Source organism: Rhinoderma darwinii, chromosome 12 (genome assembly GCF_050947455.1).
Source record: "Rhinoderma darwinii isolate aRhiDar2 chromosome 12, aRhiDar2.hap1, whole genome shotgun sequence".
NCBI classification, from domain to species: domain Eukaryota; kingdom Metazoa; phylum Chordata; class Amphibia; order Anura; family Rhinodermatidae; genus Rhinoderma; species Rhinoderma darwinii.
The window spans coordinates 62,584,679-62,600,089 of NC_134698.1; the positions used below are offsets into that span (position 1 = coordinate 62,584,679).

At 42.4% G+C, this 15,411-nt stretch overlaps 3 protein-coding genes across 4 annotated transcripts in view; 1 reads left to right on the top strand and 2 right to left on the bottom strand.

The window, feature by feature from the left end:
- LRRC57 (leucine rich repeat containing 57) overlaps positions 1-6,742 on the bottom strand; it is a 37,992-nt gene extending 31,250 nt beyond the window's left edge. The window contains exon 1 of the mRNA XM_075844951.1: positions 6,623-6,742. The gene's annotated coding sequence lies outside the window, so the exon portion shown is untranslated. The remainder of the gene's footprint in view (positions 1-6,622) is intronic.
- Positions 6,743-6,888: 146 nt separating this feature from the next.
- HAUS2 (HAUS augmin like complex subunit 2) lies at positions 6,889-14,651 on the top strand. Of its 2 annotated transcripts, XM_075844970.1 has the most exons (7): positions 6,889-7,060; positions 8,857-8,949; positions 10,192-10,251; positions 10,847-10,916; positions 12,329-12,461; positions 13,461-13,569; positions 13,951-14,651. In XM_075844970.1, the coding sequence occupies exons 1-7, from the start codon at positions 6,974-6,976 to the stop codon at positions 14,137-14,139; spliced, it is 741 nt and encodes a 246-aa protein (XP_075701085.1). In that variant the 5' UTR covers positions 6,889-6,973; the 3' UTR covers positions 14,140-14,651. The 2 variants fall into 2 exon arrangements, with proteins under 2 accessions (XP_075701085.1, XP_075701086.1); XM_075844971.1 differs by lacking the exon at positions 10,192-10,251.
- Positions 14,573-15,411, bottom strand: part of HEATR4 (HEAT repeat containing 4) — a 39,085-nt gene continuing 38,246 nt past the window's right edge. Inside the window, exon 18 of the mRNA XM_075844966.1 lies at positions 14,573-15,363. The gene's annotated coding sequence lies outside the window, so the exon portion shown is untranslated. The remainder of the gene's footprint in view (positions 15,364-15,411) is intronic.

Genomic DNA, 15,411 nt, shown 5'->3' on the forward strand with positions numbered 1-15,411 from the left:
AAAGAACTGTGGGGTCAAAATAATTACTATACCCCTAAATAAATACCTTATGGGGTCTAGTTTTCTAAATGGGGTCGTTTATGGGGAGTTTCTATCGTTCTCGCAGCTCAAAACCTCTCCAAATGTACAGTGGGGCCTAAAACATTTTCAAGCAAAATATGAGTCCTGAAAGCCTCCGGGTGCTCCCTTCCTTTTGGGTCCTGCCGTGTGTCCAGGCAGCGCATTAGGGCCACAATGTTGGTATTTTTGAAAACAGGAGAAACAGGGTGATAGATTTTGTGGTGTGTTTCTTCATTCTCATGGTCGCTTTACAAAGAAATTGGTCTTCAAACTGATACTTTTATGAAAAAAAGTGAATTTTTTTTTTTTTTCACCTGCTATGTATTAAATTTAGCAAAAAACTGTGGGGTCAAAATACTTACTATACCCTTAGGTAAATACCTTAAGGGGTCTAGTTTTCTAAATGGGGTCATTTGTGGGGGTTTCCACCATTCTGACACCTATGAGCCTCTGAAAACCTGGCTTGGTGCAGGAAAACAAAATGTACTTCAAAATTTATAAAATTATTATTTAATTTGTAAGTCCTCTAAATTGCTGAAAATTTATTTTATTTTTTCAAAAGTGCTGCCAAAATGGAGTAAAGAGATGGAAATATATATTTAATTAAAAAAATTGTGCAGTATGTGTGTACATATGTGACATATTGCAGTTAAAAATAGGGGAAAATGGTAATTTTTACAAAATTTCTTCCATTTTTCTATTTTTTAATTAATTTCCGCAAATCGTATCAGTCTACTTTTACCACTAAAATAAAGTACAACATGTGACGAAAAAACAATGTCAGAATTACTTGGATATTCAAAACTTTCACAGAGTTATTCTCTGATAAAGTCAGACATACCAGATTTGACAAATCTGGCTTGGTCATTAAGGTACAAACATGCCCGGTCATTAAGGGGTTAAGTAAGTAAGTCAGAACAACTTACTGCTGCAAGTTCTTTCCAAAACTTACCATTGCAAAGAGTCGCTGAGACTGACCAACGCAACGTCATCAATACCGGCGAACATCACACGCCTCACCACAGAGAAGCAGTTCCAGCCACCACATGAGGGGAGAGTTAGTAAAAATGTTTGACTAAATACAGAAGGATCATTTTTAAGTTGATCATTTTGCATGGCCTGTGAATGATGTTATAAATATCCAAATGGCCCTTGGCAGAAAAAAAGGTTCCCCTCCGTGCTGGGACCACTATTATCCAACTTATTTATTAAAGAGGCTCTGTCACCAGATTTTGCAACCCCTATCTGCTATTGCAGAAGATTGGCGCTGCAATGTAGATTACAGTAACGTTTTTATTTTTAAAAAACGAGCATTTTTGGCCAAGTTATGACCATTTTTGTATTTATGCAAATGAGGCTTGCAAAAGTCCAAGTGGGTGTGTTTAAAAGTAAAAGTCCAAGTGGGTGTGTATTAGGTGCGTACATCGGGGCGTTTTTAATACTTTTACCAGCTGGGCGCTGTGAAGAGAAGTAACATCCTCTTCTCTTCAGAACGCCCAGCTTGTGACAGTGCAGATCTGTGACGTCACTCACAGGTCCTGCATCGTGACGGCCACATCGGCACCAGAGGCTACAGTTGATTCTGCAGCAGCATCAGCGTTTGCAGGTAAGTCGATCTTACCTGCAAACGCTGATGCTGCTGCAGAATCAACTGTAGCCTCTGGTGCCGATGTGGCCGTCACGATGCAGGACCTGTGAGTGACGTCACAGATCTGCACTGTCACAAGCTGGGCGTTCTGAAGAGAAGAGGATGTTACTTCTCTTCACAGCGCCCAGCTGGTAAAAGTATTAAAAACGCCCCGATGTACGCACATAATACACGCCCACTTGGACTTTTACTTTTAAACACACCCACTTGGACTTTTGCAAGCCTCATTTGCATAATTACAAAAATGGTCATAACTTGGCCAAAAATGCTCGTTTTTTAAAAATAAAAACGTTACTGTAATCTACATTGCAGCGCCGATCTGCTGCAATACGAGATAGGGGTTGCAAAATCTGGTGACAGAGCCTCTTTAAAGTCCCCTAGTAGCACAAGTAAAAAAGTTGAATAAAGTTAAAAAAAAAAAAAATGAAAAACCAACTTTTTCCCCTTACAATGGAAAAATTGCTGTTTTCTGTTAATCCTGACTTAAAACAAATGTGATAAAAAGTGATCAAAAAGTCGCATCTACTCTCAAATGGTACCAATAAAAACTACAAGTCGTCCCGCAAAAAACAAGCCCTCATACAACTGCATCGGTGGAGCAATAAAATAGTTATAGCTCTTGGAATGGGACGATGGAAAAAATAAAAAAATGGCTTGGTCATTAGGGCCCAGAATGCAAGCCTGGGGAAGGGGTTAAACAAACTGAGTGTTTGGGTGTCCAGTTGGCAAATAAAGTTTATTGTAGATAAATGTAAAAAGTTATGCACCTGGGTACCAACAATCTGCATGCATCATATGTCCTAGGGGGCGCTACACTGGGGGAGTCACTTGTTGAGAAGGATATGGGTGTACTTGTAAATCATAAACTAAATAATAGCATGCAATGTCAATCAGCTGCTTCAAAGGCCAGCAGGATATTGTCATGTATTAACCCCTTCCCGACATATGACATACAGTTACATCACACCCGGGAAGGGAAAGTATGGAGCGGGCTCACGCTAGTTTAACTAGTTCAATGCCGCTGTCAATACCGACCGCAGCATTTAAATCGTGAGAAAGAGGGGGGGCGACACCCTCTAACAGCTCATCCCACCCCCGCAACGCAATCGCGGGGGGGCGATAGTTGCTATGGCTGCCTGGGGGCCTAATGAAGACCCCCAGGTCCGCCATCTTTGTACACCCATTAAGTATAAGGGCTTAATAGGTGCCTGTCAGAACCACGATATACTGCAATACATTAGTATTGCAGTATATCGTGCGAGCGATCTAACGATCGCTGGTTGAAGTCCCCTAGGGGGACTAATAAAAAAAAAAGTAAAAATAAGTTAAATAAAGTTGTTTTTTTGTGTAAAAATTTTTTTAATTAAAAGTTCATAAAAACCCCCTTTTCCCATTTTCCCCCTAGAGCATAGTAAAAAAATAAATATACATACATAATTGGTATCGCCGCGTCCTTAAAAGTCTGAACTATTACAATATATCGTTATTTAACCCGCACGGTGAACACTGTATTAAAAAAAAAAAAAAATTGTAAACGCCAGAATCTCTATTTTTTGGTCACCTAATCTCCCATAAAAAATGAAATAAAAAGTGATCAAACCGTCGCATTTACACCAAAATGGTATCATTACAAACGACAGCTTATCCCACAAAAAATAAGCCCTCACACCACTTAATCGACGGAAAAATTAAAAAAGTTCTGGCTCTCGGAATTTGGCGACGCAAAATAAATTTTCTTTTTTACACTTAGGCTTTTAATTGTAAAAGTAGTAAAATATAGAAAAAACTATACATATTTGGTATCGCCGTAATCGTATTGACCCGCAGAATAAAGTTAACATGTTGTTTTAATTGCACAGTGAATTCCGTAAAAACAGCGCGCAAAAAACCATGGAGGAATCGCTTTTTTTTTTCATTTTCTACCCCACAAATAATTTTTTTCCCGTTTCCTAGTACATTATAGGGCAAAATAAATGGTGCTACGAAAAACGACAACACGTCCCGCAAAAATCAAGCCCTCATTGTCTATATCGACGGAAAAATAAAGACGCTATGGCTTCTGGAATGTGGAGAGGAAAAACGAAAATGAAAATCTGAAAGTTGTTTTCGTCAAAAAAGGTTCAACCTGCAGAGGCGACAAGCCTTCTTTACTGTGAATCTAAGGAATAGTCACCGCAGGAGCCGTCACAGCAGGGACAGTAGATGCTGCAAAAAAGGCTTAGATAATTTCCTAGAACAAAAAAGTATAAGCTCCTATGTGTAGAAATGTTTCCCTTCCTTTTCCCGTCCCTTGGTTGAATTTGATGGACATTGGTCTTTTTTCAGCCGTACTAACTATGTAACCCCTGCTCTAAAGCACAAACGACAAGGTAACGTCGGACATACAGGAGCCAGGTGACATTTTAAGCACCGCCTTGTTCTGCCTGGGAACTAAAAAATGCCCCATAAAGGGGTTTTCCAGTTATAATAAACGATGGCCTATCCTCCGGATAGGCCATCAATGCCAGATCAGTGGGGGTCCAAGACCCAGCACCCCCACCGATCAGCCGTTTTGAAGCAGTCTCAGCGCACACACAAATGCCGCTTCCCCTTCATTCCTTACCTGCTTGTGCTGTGAATCGACGGCACACTTGTAGCGGCGGTTCACAGAATTACAGACTATTCCCATTCAAATGAATAATGTAAACCACCGCTACAAGTGTGTTGAGTGCGGCGGCCGCTTCAAAACAGAAAAGTCAGCCCCCACCGACCAGGTATTGATCGCCTATTTTGAGCATAGGCCATTCATTTCTTATAACTGGTAAACCATTTTAAGGCTGGATTCACACGAGCACATTAACTTCCGTAATGGACGGACGTATTTCGGCCGCAAGTAGTGGACCGAACACAGTGCAGGGAGCCGGGCTCCAAGCATCATACTTATGTACGATGCTAGGAGTCCCTGCCTCTCCGTGGAACTACTGTCCCGTACTGAAAACATGATTACAGTACGGGACAGTTGTCCTGCAGAGAGGCAGGGACTCCTAGCATCGTATATAAATATGATGCTAGGAGCCCGGCTCCCTGCAGTGTGTTAGGTCCGGGATTTCCGGCCGAAATACGTCCGTCCATTACGGACGTTAATGTGCTCGTGTGAACCCAGCCTAAGGGTGGATTTACACGCGGCAGATTTTACTGCAGAAATTTCATCTGTATGGAAATTGCAGAAACAACCCTGTTCAGAGAAATGGTATTGACTTTCTGCAACAACATCTGTCGTATGTGACTGCGCCCTAAGTTTTGCCATGATTTTAACGTGTTTTTTTACCGTGCACGCAAAATGTCTCGTATAAATGCACCTTAATTCAAATGACCTATTAGAAGTCCTAGTCACGGGACAGTCCTGCAAAAAACAGGGATGTTGGGAAATATACAACCCCATTCATAGTCTTACACGCTTCTCACAGGGCCTCATTTGTTTAACAGTAGCCGGCCTTATTGCCCATAACAACCAACACCAGTGCAGCAGAATGTGAGTGAATGTGGCAGAGCTGCGACCCGCAAGTTGCCACGACCATCGCAAGAAATCCAAGCTTTTTGGATTTCTTGTGACTGCCCAGCTGCGGTTGGGGCAACTTGCAGATCACAACGTGGCCACATTCACTTACACAGCGATCTTAGGACGTCTGACCTGTGTCGCAGCCAAAATTGGCGTGTAGCCCTAGCCTTAAAAGGTAACTAAATAGTGACATGTCAGAAGTTTTGATCGGTGGAGGTCCGAGCACTGAGATCACCACCGATCGCTAAAACAAAGCGGTATAAGTTCTCGGGTGAGCCGCTTAGTTCCTGATCGGCTTTTCTCGGTAAGCCGATGTAACATGTACGGGCCCATAGACTTTCTATTGGGTCCGTACACCGTTATATCGGCTTTTCTAGAAAAGCCGATCAGAAATCAAGCTCACCCGAGCTCTTATACCGCTTCGTTATAGCAATCAGCGAAGAGATCAGTGCTCGGACCCCCACCGATCAAAACTTCTGACATGTCACTATGACATGTCAGAAGTTTTCTGAAAGGCCTTACTTATATAAACATGATCTATTTCTGTATTCTTCTACAATGTTGTGCTATTTTAGGATCCTAGTTCAGGTTGTCCGAGGCTTGCACCCTCACTTTATTTAACACAAGTGCTCCCTAAGTAACAAGCCCTGCACCTATGTGAGCAGCACCAGCTCAGGATGGGTTTTCAGCCTTTGAATATAAAAAATGAATGTCCTGCTCACACAGGAGTTTGTTACAGTGTAGAGAAGAGCCATCACCAGGGACTCATGCCAATAGAGTGATTAGTGCTCCATTGAAACCAATGAGGATTATATACACTGAAATATTGTAACAAACCGAAACTGCGTGGGTAGGGCTGTAGGTTTTCAGTCCCAGAATGTTCCCATGCACTGACAGCAAGCAGAGATATTGAAAATGGTGAAGAATTGATACAAATGATATTACAAAGTTGCAGAGATGTTTGTTATACGATAAATAAGCAATGTTTACATCAAACCGGAAAACCATTTCAAGAGCAAATGTCACATATAGAGACCAAAAACCGCACAATGGGTGTAATTGAAGACATGGGCCACGCAGTCATATCAGGGTGTACGGTTACGTTCACACTTGTGCTCTTGCACTGAAAAAAATCAGTAGAAGTGGCATAATTCTTTAATGCGCGTTTACCACAAGTGTGCAAGCAGCCTTACGTTGACTACTTGTTGCTATGGTATCAGTCGTGCCCAATAAAAGTATAAGGAACACGGTCCTATGGACAACTTCTATCAGTTCACATTCCTGTACCAACAAGCTTCCATCAACCTAAAAGTTACACCTATAGATAAACCAAACAAGTGCAATACTTTATATATAACCCAAATTATAGCTCTTACCCACGAAGCACTTGCTCAGCGAACGGGAATATACACGAACCGATTACGGTGACCGGTACCAGCTACTCCCTACAATCCCAGACACGGCTCTTCCGGAAACGGCGACTCCACCTTCACAATCCCTGGAGTTTGACACACACAAGATGGCGTCGGAACACACGTAATCATTGAGCCCTAGTCTGAACGTATGTGCCATCCACATTATGGCGCCGCTACGGGTAGCTTATTGGCTCATTTGACAGCGCAGTTTCTGATTGGCTGGCGTCACCGTGAGCGCTCTCTTTTGCTTTGTGGGACAGGAGTTTGTTGTCACTGCTATTTGCCCAAATTGTTTTCTTTCTTTGACAGATAATGGCGGCTAATCCCTGGGATCCGGTCCAGCCTACAGCAGCTGCATTACTGATAGAGAAGTGTCTGGGGGCTGGAGTCTTGTCACAGGTAATGAAGCCTGGGGGTCGAATATGCATTAAATATACACTAAGGTATCAGCCAGTTACAATGTATGAATCAGAACAGACCAGAAGGCGACACAGTGAAGTGGGACGTGTGTGCAGGTGCTGACCCCAATAACAAGGATACATCTACATTGTAAAAATCGTTACAAAGTTGCAAGTTGCTATTTTAGTCACATGACCTAAAAAAGCGTCACACAAGTCACAGCGGTAACATCCATTATCACTCGTCCCATAGGTTTTCAAGATGCACAAGTTTCTATTTCTCCTAATGGAAAATGTTGCTCGACTCCCACGGTTCCGCACAATCTCCATTGACTTTTGTAGCATGCGGTTGTCGTGACAATGTCAGCTCAACAGCTGGAGTTTTCTGTAATTCACACATCCGCCAATGAAAGCATTGATAGGATAGTGCTCGTCCAGAAGATATACCAGTGCATTGTTATATGCCATCTGATGCCAGTATACAATATGGTGTAAGATTATAAGGCTCTGTTCACATTGCATTTAGGGCAATATTATTTTTATTTACATTTACTAGATCGGTACAGAATAGATGCAACTAGAAGCTATACAGGCGCAAAGTGAATATAGCCGTGGATATTACTGTATTATGGATCTGGGTAATAAGGCAACCGAGGCCTCTATAGGGGCCATGCTGTACTTCTGTGTGCCTATGATTGGCACGGGGGCACACAGAGGTTTTAGGGTTTTTTAGTTACTTTTCACTCACGGAATGAGAAAAAAAGTGACATGTTCCGCCACATGTCCTAGAAGCATTGCTTATAGCGGAGAATATAGTGCCTACAGGTCCGCGACACACAACCGTAGGTACTCCGTGTGTCATTGTAATGTGTCCATGCCATGTGCATATGCTTTAATACCTATTGTTATACTGTTCGTAGTAAGCCGGCAACAATACGGGTGTGCTTTTATACCTTGATCGCCTATCCTTATGCTCTGGGGGTCAAACCCCCTCCGATCAAGGATTGATGGCCTATCCTTATGCCTCATTCTATGACCGTAGAATTCATCTGTAATTACAGACTCATTCGTTTCTATGGCCGTTAGGCACCTTCCCGTATATTTACGGGAAAGTGTCCGGGCCGTAGAAAGTTTCCGTAAAAAATAGGACGTGTCCTATTTTTTTATTTTACGGACCGTGCTCCCATACTTTATAATGAGAGCACGGCCCGCAAATGCGGGTGACTGTCCGCGGTCTGCCGTGCCCGTAGTCACGGACTGTGATTACGGGCACGGTCGTGGGCATGGTCCTAAGAGAAGTGAACCACTTAAATTGACTCTTGCTTTATTCCTCCAGAAAGACTTAGGGCCTCATTCACATCTGCGTTGGAGTCTCCGTCACAGATCCAGCCGAATATGCCGGAAACAATAACGCTGCGTGCTGCACTGGTGTTTATGGTAAAATCACAGAAACTATTAAAGTCAATGGGTGGTGTCCGTTGTACAACGAAATCGGCGCATACGTTATTTTCGTTGTCCTGCTCCTCTGACCGAGCAGAACAACGAAAAGACCAACACAGATGTGAACCTGACCTTACTACCGAATATTAACAGCCTACAAAATATACGTTACAGTTCATCTATGCAGGATACGCTTTTGGGCTTTTTTCTGTGAATAAAATGTATACTATGTGCAGTGTAAATGATTTGTATATGTGACAGTAAACACAGTATGCCGCCCCATCCCCGGGATCCCGTCACCCTCGTCACCCATACAACAGAATGGAACATTTAGAAAGTCTTCTTTATTTTACCTAGAATTCCCTCGACCAGACATGGAAAGAAACCTCATGTTTTAGTCGTGTAGAAGAGCTGGAGAAGATCTCCACACTCAAAGCCGAAATCAACCAGGTCAGTTATTTCCCTCCATCCTCGTGGTGATCAATTCCACGTTCCAGTGACCAGTTACACCAAATTATGGATAGGGTGGCGTGAGAATCCTAGAAGAAGCACCCGATCCTTATGAAACGGCTGTAAACTGGGCATGACCAATGCAAACATTTTAGATGACGTTATCCTTTCCACTTGAACAAGTTCATATTAGGCTGGATTCACACATCGCATATTTGTTGCAGATTTTTTTAGCTAATTTAAAAGTGGTTTTAAAAGGAATGGGAAATATAAAGGAATCACTTTTCCTTCCTCCACTTCTTGCTTTGTTGCAGATTTTATTGCAGATTTTTTAGCCAAATACGCGATGTGAAATTTCAGCCTTAGGCCTTATTCACACAGACGTGTCCGTTTTGCGCGCGCAAAAGTTCCGTGTGTCATCAGCATATGGTGCGCGGCTGCGTGATTTTCGCGCAGCCGACATCATGATGACACTCTGATTTTATGTTTACAAACAGAAAAGCACGTGGTGCTTTTCTGTTTTCATTCATTGTTTGTACTACTGTAGCTGAATCACGCGCGGCACCCGGAAGTGCTTCCGTGTGCCGAGCGCGATTTGCATGCACCCTATGACTTCAATGGGTGCGTGCAGCGCGAAACACAGGCAAATATAGGACATGTCATGAGTTTCACGCAGCGGACATACGCTGCATGAAATTCACTGACAGTCTGAACGGCCCCATTCACTAACATAGGTCCGTGTGACCCGCGTGAAGATCACGCGCGTAGCACGGACGTATTATACGTTCGAGTGAATAAGGCCTTACTGTTCAGTCCTGCTGAGTACGGGATTTTGCAACCTTTGGGTATGTTTACACTGGGCAGATTAGCTGCAGCGCGTTAGAGTACCAGCAACGTAGATGAGATTTGAACAAATCTTATCCAGACGCTGCAGAAAAAACATTCATGTATTGACCTGCGGTGCAGATTTTTAATCCGCAGCATGTGAATTTTTTAGGCGGAATCGCCGCACTTCTGTTGTGCGTTTTCTCCATTGAATTGAATGGGTAGGTAAAACCCGCAAAAAAATTTAATTGCGATTCCGCCGCATAATCGCAAATCGGGAAAAAAAAAACAAAAACGCGTTTTGTTTAAATTTAATAAAAAAAGCCAATACTTTGGCGTCGTCAAAGCAATGCGTCCCTCTGTTCTCTGTGCTGCCGGCCCCCTAGGATGACGTTTCATCCCGTATGATTGCTGCAGGGTCCTCCCAGGAGCCCGGACTGCACTCCGAACAGAGGGAGACGTCGCTATGACAACGCGGTGAGTATTGGCTTTTTGTTTTGCTTTCTTTTTTTTTTTTGGCTACTCTGAATTCCGCAGGGGAGATTCCGCCCAAAAATCTGCACCACAATTTGGTGCGGTTTTTCAGGCGGAATTCCCTGCGGGTTCTAGGACGGATGCGCTGCATACTTTTACACCGCGTATCCGTCCTATGTGAACTTACCCTTACATACATTTTTATGGGGAGGAGATTGGTTGTTGCAATGTTCTCCATCCAATATGGTTGGAGTATAAGCATAGTGTACTTCATGAATACCTGGAAGCAACATCATCACATGGACTTCTCCTTAGGAGTTTCATGAATGGTTGTCCATGTCGAAGCAGTCACACACAAGATCACCATGCTAAATGCCAGGTTGAGTGGTGTCCGATTTAAAATGGGCATGGGGCTAAACAATTCTCAATGTTTGCGCCAAGGGTATTACTGAAATGACCTTGTGGTGCAATACATATTGTGATATGTCAACGTGAACATGTCTATTCTCATATATTCTGCTGTACGAATGATCTGCTTCCACTATATCCAGTACCCGGCACCCGGGGGTTCATAGATTTATCTCTATTTGCTTCACAGAAGAGCTTGGAATTAGAAATGCTGAGACTTGAGAAGGAGACGGCAGATCTCGCTCATTCATTTTTCCTCAGTAAGTTTGTATATTTTGTTTCTAATTTCAGTGTAATAAATCTATAATTACAAGATCTCTTTCATTTGTAAACGTCCCTAATACAGATCAGTAATACGGTCGTATTAAAGATGATATTATTTCATCAGTATTGCATTAGTATTACGGATGGGCTGTCTTCTAGGTAAAACATGTAATGACATAGGACAGCCCCTTTGCAATATGGAAATACCTATGCATCCGTATTTTAATCGCTCCTAGACTTCGGCGGCGTTTTCCATTCGTAATACGAATGCAAGTAGTGAATGCTGCGTTTTTAAAATACGCACATATTTTATATGCCCATATGAATAGCCTCATTGATTAATATTAATAACACAAAATGTAAAAACAAATAAAACCAAATGGAATACGGATGTTGAATATGCCTGTCTGAGAAAGGCCCAAAGGTGACGGACATTAGCTGCTATTTACAATCCTGTACAGTATCACATTTGGGTTTGGTGATATCATGATCGTTCAGGACCTACCTGTACCTGCTGCAAACCAGTGTAAAAAACCTAGCAGGGTTACCTGGGAAATAAAATTTTCAAAGTCTTCCCTTCTGCCTATGAGCAAAGTCTGAAGCCAATTTGTAGACTATAGACTGCCCAAAATAGCAACCTGTAGTCTGCAGATGGATTCTCAGACTATACCATGAGGTACAAGAATTTTCCTAGGCAGATCTACAGAATATTTGTATTACTCCAAAAGCTATTGGACGCATTGTGTATAATATATTAAGACATTTCTATCTAAGGAAAAAAGTTGCTTCATTTCAAAGGTTTACATTAAAGGGGTTGTCCCAAGATTAAATGTTATCCCCTAACCACCGGATAGGTGACAACATGCTGACTGGTGGGGATCCTGTCCCTGATCACTAAAATTGGGGTCCCATTCCTCTGAATGAATGGAACTGCAGGTCGAGCCTGTGCACTGCCACTCCATTCACTATATACGGGACTGCCAGAGATATCGGAGTACAGCGCTCAACTATTCTCTATGGCAGTGCCATGAGCAGCATGGCACACGCTCGACCTGTCGCTCACCCCACCGACCAGCATGTTATTACCTACCCTGTGGTTAGGGGATCACATTTAATCTTTGGACAACCTCTTTTTAGGCTTTTGCACATTGCACTTCCTCTGCTAGTCTTTTTTGTGGAGCCGTTTTCAACCAGTACTAATAGTTATGCTTCATGAAGTACTTATGGGTGAACCGCCCAGTTATTTGTGGAGGATTCTCGTCCGCCATTATTGACTGTGTAACATATAATAACAGAACATTGGAGAAATAATATTCATATTCATCCAGAAACCGTGATTTGTACTCGATCTTCACTTTCCAGCGGTAGATCAGCCTCCTCCATGTTCACATATCTTTTAAAATTCTAGATCAGAAATACGAAGCTCTGCAAGCGATAAACAGCCACTTAGCGGTCGTGTTGAGAGAGAAACGCAGTCTAAGGCAGAGGCTGGCCAAACCGTTGTGCCAAGAGACTTTACCCATCGAGGCTTCTTACCACCGGTAAGTTCTTTGTACTGAAATATAAACTCAGGCTTGGGATGGACGACTTCAGATGTTCAGGATATTATTGTGCAGCTTTTTAAGTTGTGCATCAGTTGAACCCATAGGAACGTATTTATGTTATTACAAAACTTGTAGCAGAATTGCATTGGACTCCAACTTTAGCACCGCTTACAACATTTGCGCTTCAATAGATGTAAATGGGCACTGGGACTTTTCCACTTTACTTGCTGAAAATAAAAGAACTCACACGACTTACATTTTCTGAGTCAGAATAAGTGTTTTAGGTGCTAGGACTTGCCTGCGCACGAGATCACATGGCCAAACTCCTCTAACACTGGCTTAAAAGCACAGTATTCTGTTAGGCCGGGTTCCCACCTAGCGCAAACGCTGCAGGAATTTCCGCAACAGCATTCTGTGTGTACCCAGCCTTAGGCTGGTCATACACATGAGCTAGCGGTCAGCTGAACGAGTGTTTGACCACTAGTTATCTCTCCATATTCATGCAGGTTTGTCCAAAATTAATAGGGAGAGACTTCTCGCAGAGGCTCATTCCCCTTCTGAGCACAGTAAAGGGTTGGACATATTGTAATCCAACATACCCGATCCTCGTTCCCCCAACATCTGCCTGAGGGAGACAGTCCGGAGAGCCCAATACAGATTAGATGTTGTCGGATCCGTCCAGTTTTATTCTAATGAATATAAGCAGGTTTTGAATTGTCCCTGTCTTTTTCCTGTGGTCCTGAATGGCAAAATGCATTCAAAGAAATCTCAGTTTTATACAGTGTTTTTCTTTTTAGTTCTTCATTGTTACAGGAGTTCCATATCTTTTGTTAAATACTTTACATGTAACTCCGCGCTAAGCTTATATTCATATATTGCGGATCTGCACGTTTTCCGCATTGCAAATGCCCCTTTAATGAAAGCTTTTGGCGAGACTGATGTATGATGATCTACGTACAGCTTCAATTTCAATACATCTCCCTTCCTTCTGCTCAGGTTTGCCTCTGAACTCTTACCACTTGCTGTTAACTTTATTGAGAAGCTGGAAGTCTACATCCAAACTATCCACACAGTCCCCCAGATACCCGAATGTGCGAAAAATATGGTGAGACCAAGTTCGTTTAGTCCATAGCCGAGAAATGACATTGTAAATATTAAGGCTGGATTCACACGAGGTCATTACGGCCGTAATTGACGGACATATTTCGGCCGCAAGACCCGGACCGAACACAGTGCAGGGAGCCGGGCTCCTAGCATCATAGTTATGTACGACGCTAGGAGTCCCTGCCTCGCTGCTGGACAAGTGTCCCGTACTGAAAACATGATTACAGTACGGGACAGTAGTTCCACGGAGAGGCAGGGACTCCTAGCGTCGTACATAACTATGATGCTAGGAGCCCGGCTCCCTGCAGTGTGTTCGGTCCGGGACTTACGGACGTAATGTGCTCGTGTGAATCCAGCCTAACACGCTACATCTCTACTTCAGGATAACGCCTTGGCCAGAATGGAGGCTCTCGAGGCAGATCTAGAAGAGGTGACTGAACAGATCTTGACGTGGAGAGAGAAACAAAAGAAAATGCTGCAGGGAAACTTCCAGGTCAATGCAGAAGAAAGTTCCGGTAGCATCAAAGAATCGACTTCCTACTTGTCCATTGAAAACCTACACCGTTCGTAATTAGGAAGATTGTCGGTGATATCGACAGTAGATAAAGCGTTAATATTATATATTATAACATTTTTACCAGTTTATCCTGCATCTCTACCCAGCAATTTGAGTTAATAGGCTGCGTTTTGTTATATACTAGTTCACCCGTGTAATATATTTGGGGTCATGTTTAGAAAAAAGTTGACCAAAATTTTACCGGCTGCTCGGAGCTACTAAAATTACTGCGCACTCCAGTCGAAAACTGTATCTTCACCCAAAACTAAAAAAAACTAACATATAGAACCGCTATTAAAAACAATCACAAATGGGATAAAAGCACCAAACCAAGACAAAGCAGGTATTTCCTTCTGTTAGGCTTCATTTGCACTACTTTGGTATTAGAAGATTGGCCATTTTGGTTTTCTTCTCCACTGTGGGCATAGAAAGATATTAAAGAACCGCATTCAAATATTTAATCATTTTTAATGTTCATGTTTTGTATATTAATTTGTGACATTAAACATCTCAACTTTGCACATAAACTGATGTGTGTCTGTGTTTTCTGGAATAAGGCTACGTTCACATTTGCCTAAGAGTCTCCAACATCAGCAATTCCGACATGATTTGATGGCAAGGATAGCACAGCATGCAACACTATATTTATCGTCAAATTGGCGGCAGTCGTGCGGGAACCCCGACGGACCCCACTATAAATCAATGAGGTTTATCGGCCGTATGACGTGTGAATAGAGCTTGTGTTTGATTGGTTTTCTCCAGTACATTTTCTATAAAGCAAGGCAGAGTCCTGTGATGATCATTACAGTGCAGTTATCAGAGCTGTGTCTTGTAACGAGCAGTGCAGCTGTGTGTCTGTCACATGACCAGGACAAATTTTTGGAAGAAAACAATAGAAGTTCCCAGTCACTGACTACAAGCAGAGATCTTAATACGATCAGGAATTGATACACCATGTATAATAGACAATTTTCATTATACAATAAATCGGCTTTATTTTTTCTAGAAATCTATATTTTTAGTTAACGTTCCCAATGTTTTGATTTATAGGGCTGAGATGCAGTTTTTTACCGTTTTATTTCAGAAAGGGATTTAACCTTTTGGAGCTGATTTCAGGTTAGAATGGAACGTATTTGCGCTGTGTCTCGTTCCTGCAGTAGTAACTGATAACTCAGATGCGGTATGTGAAGTGTTAACTGTCTGATGTGACATTGGTCTTGATCCATTCTCCATTAGTACCTGGAAAACATATTCACAGCATTGTTTATATACATAGAGTTCACTGTC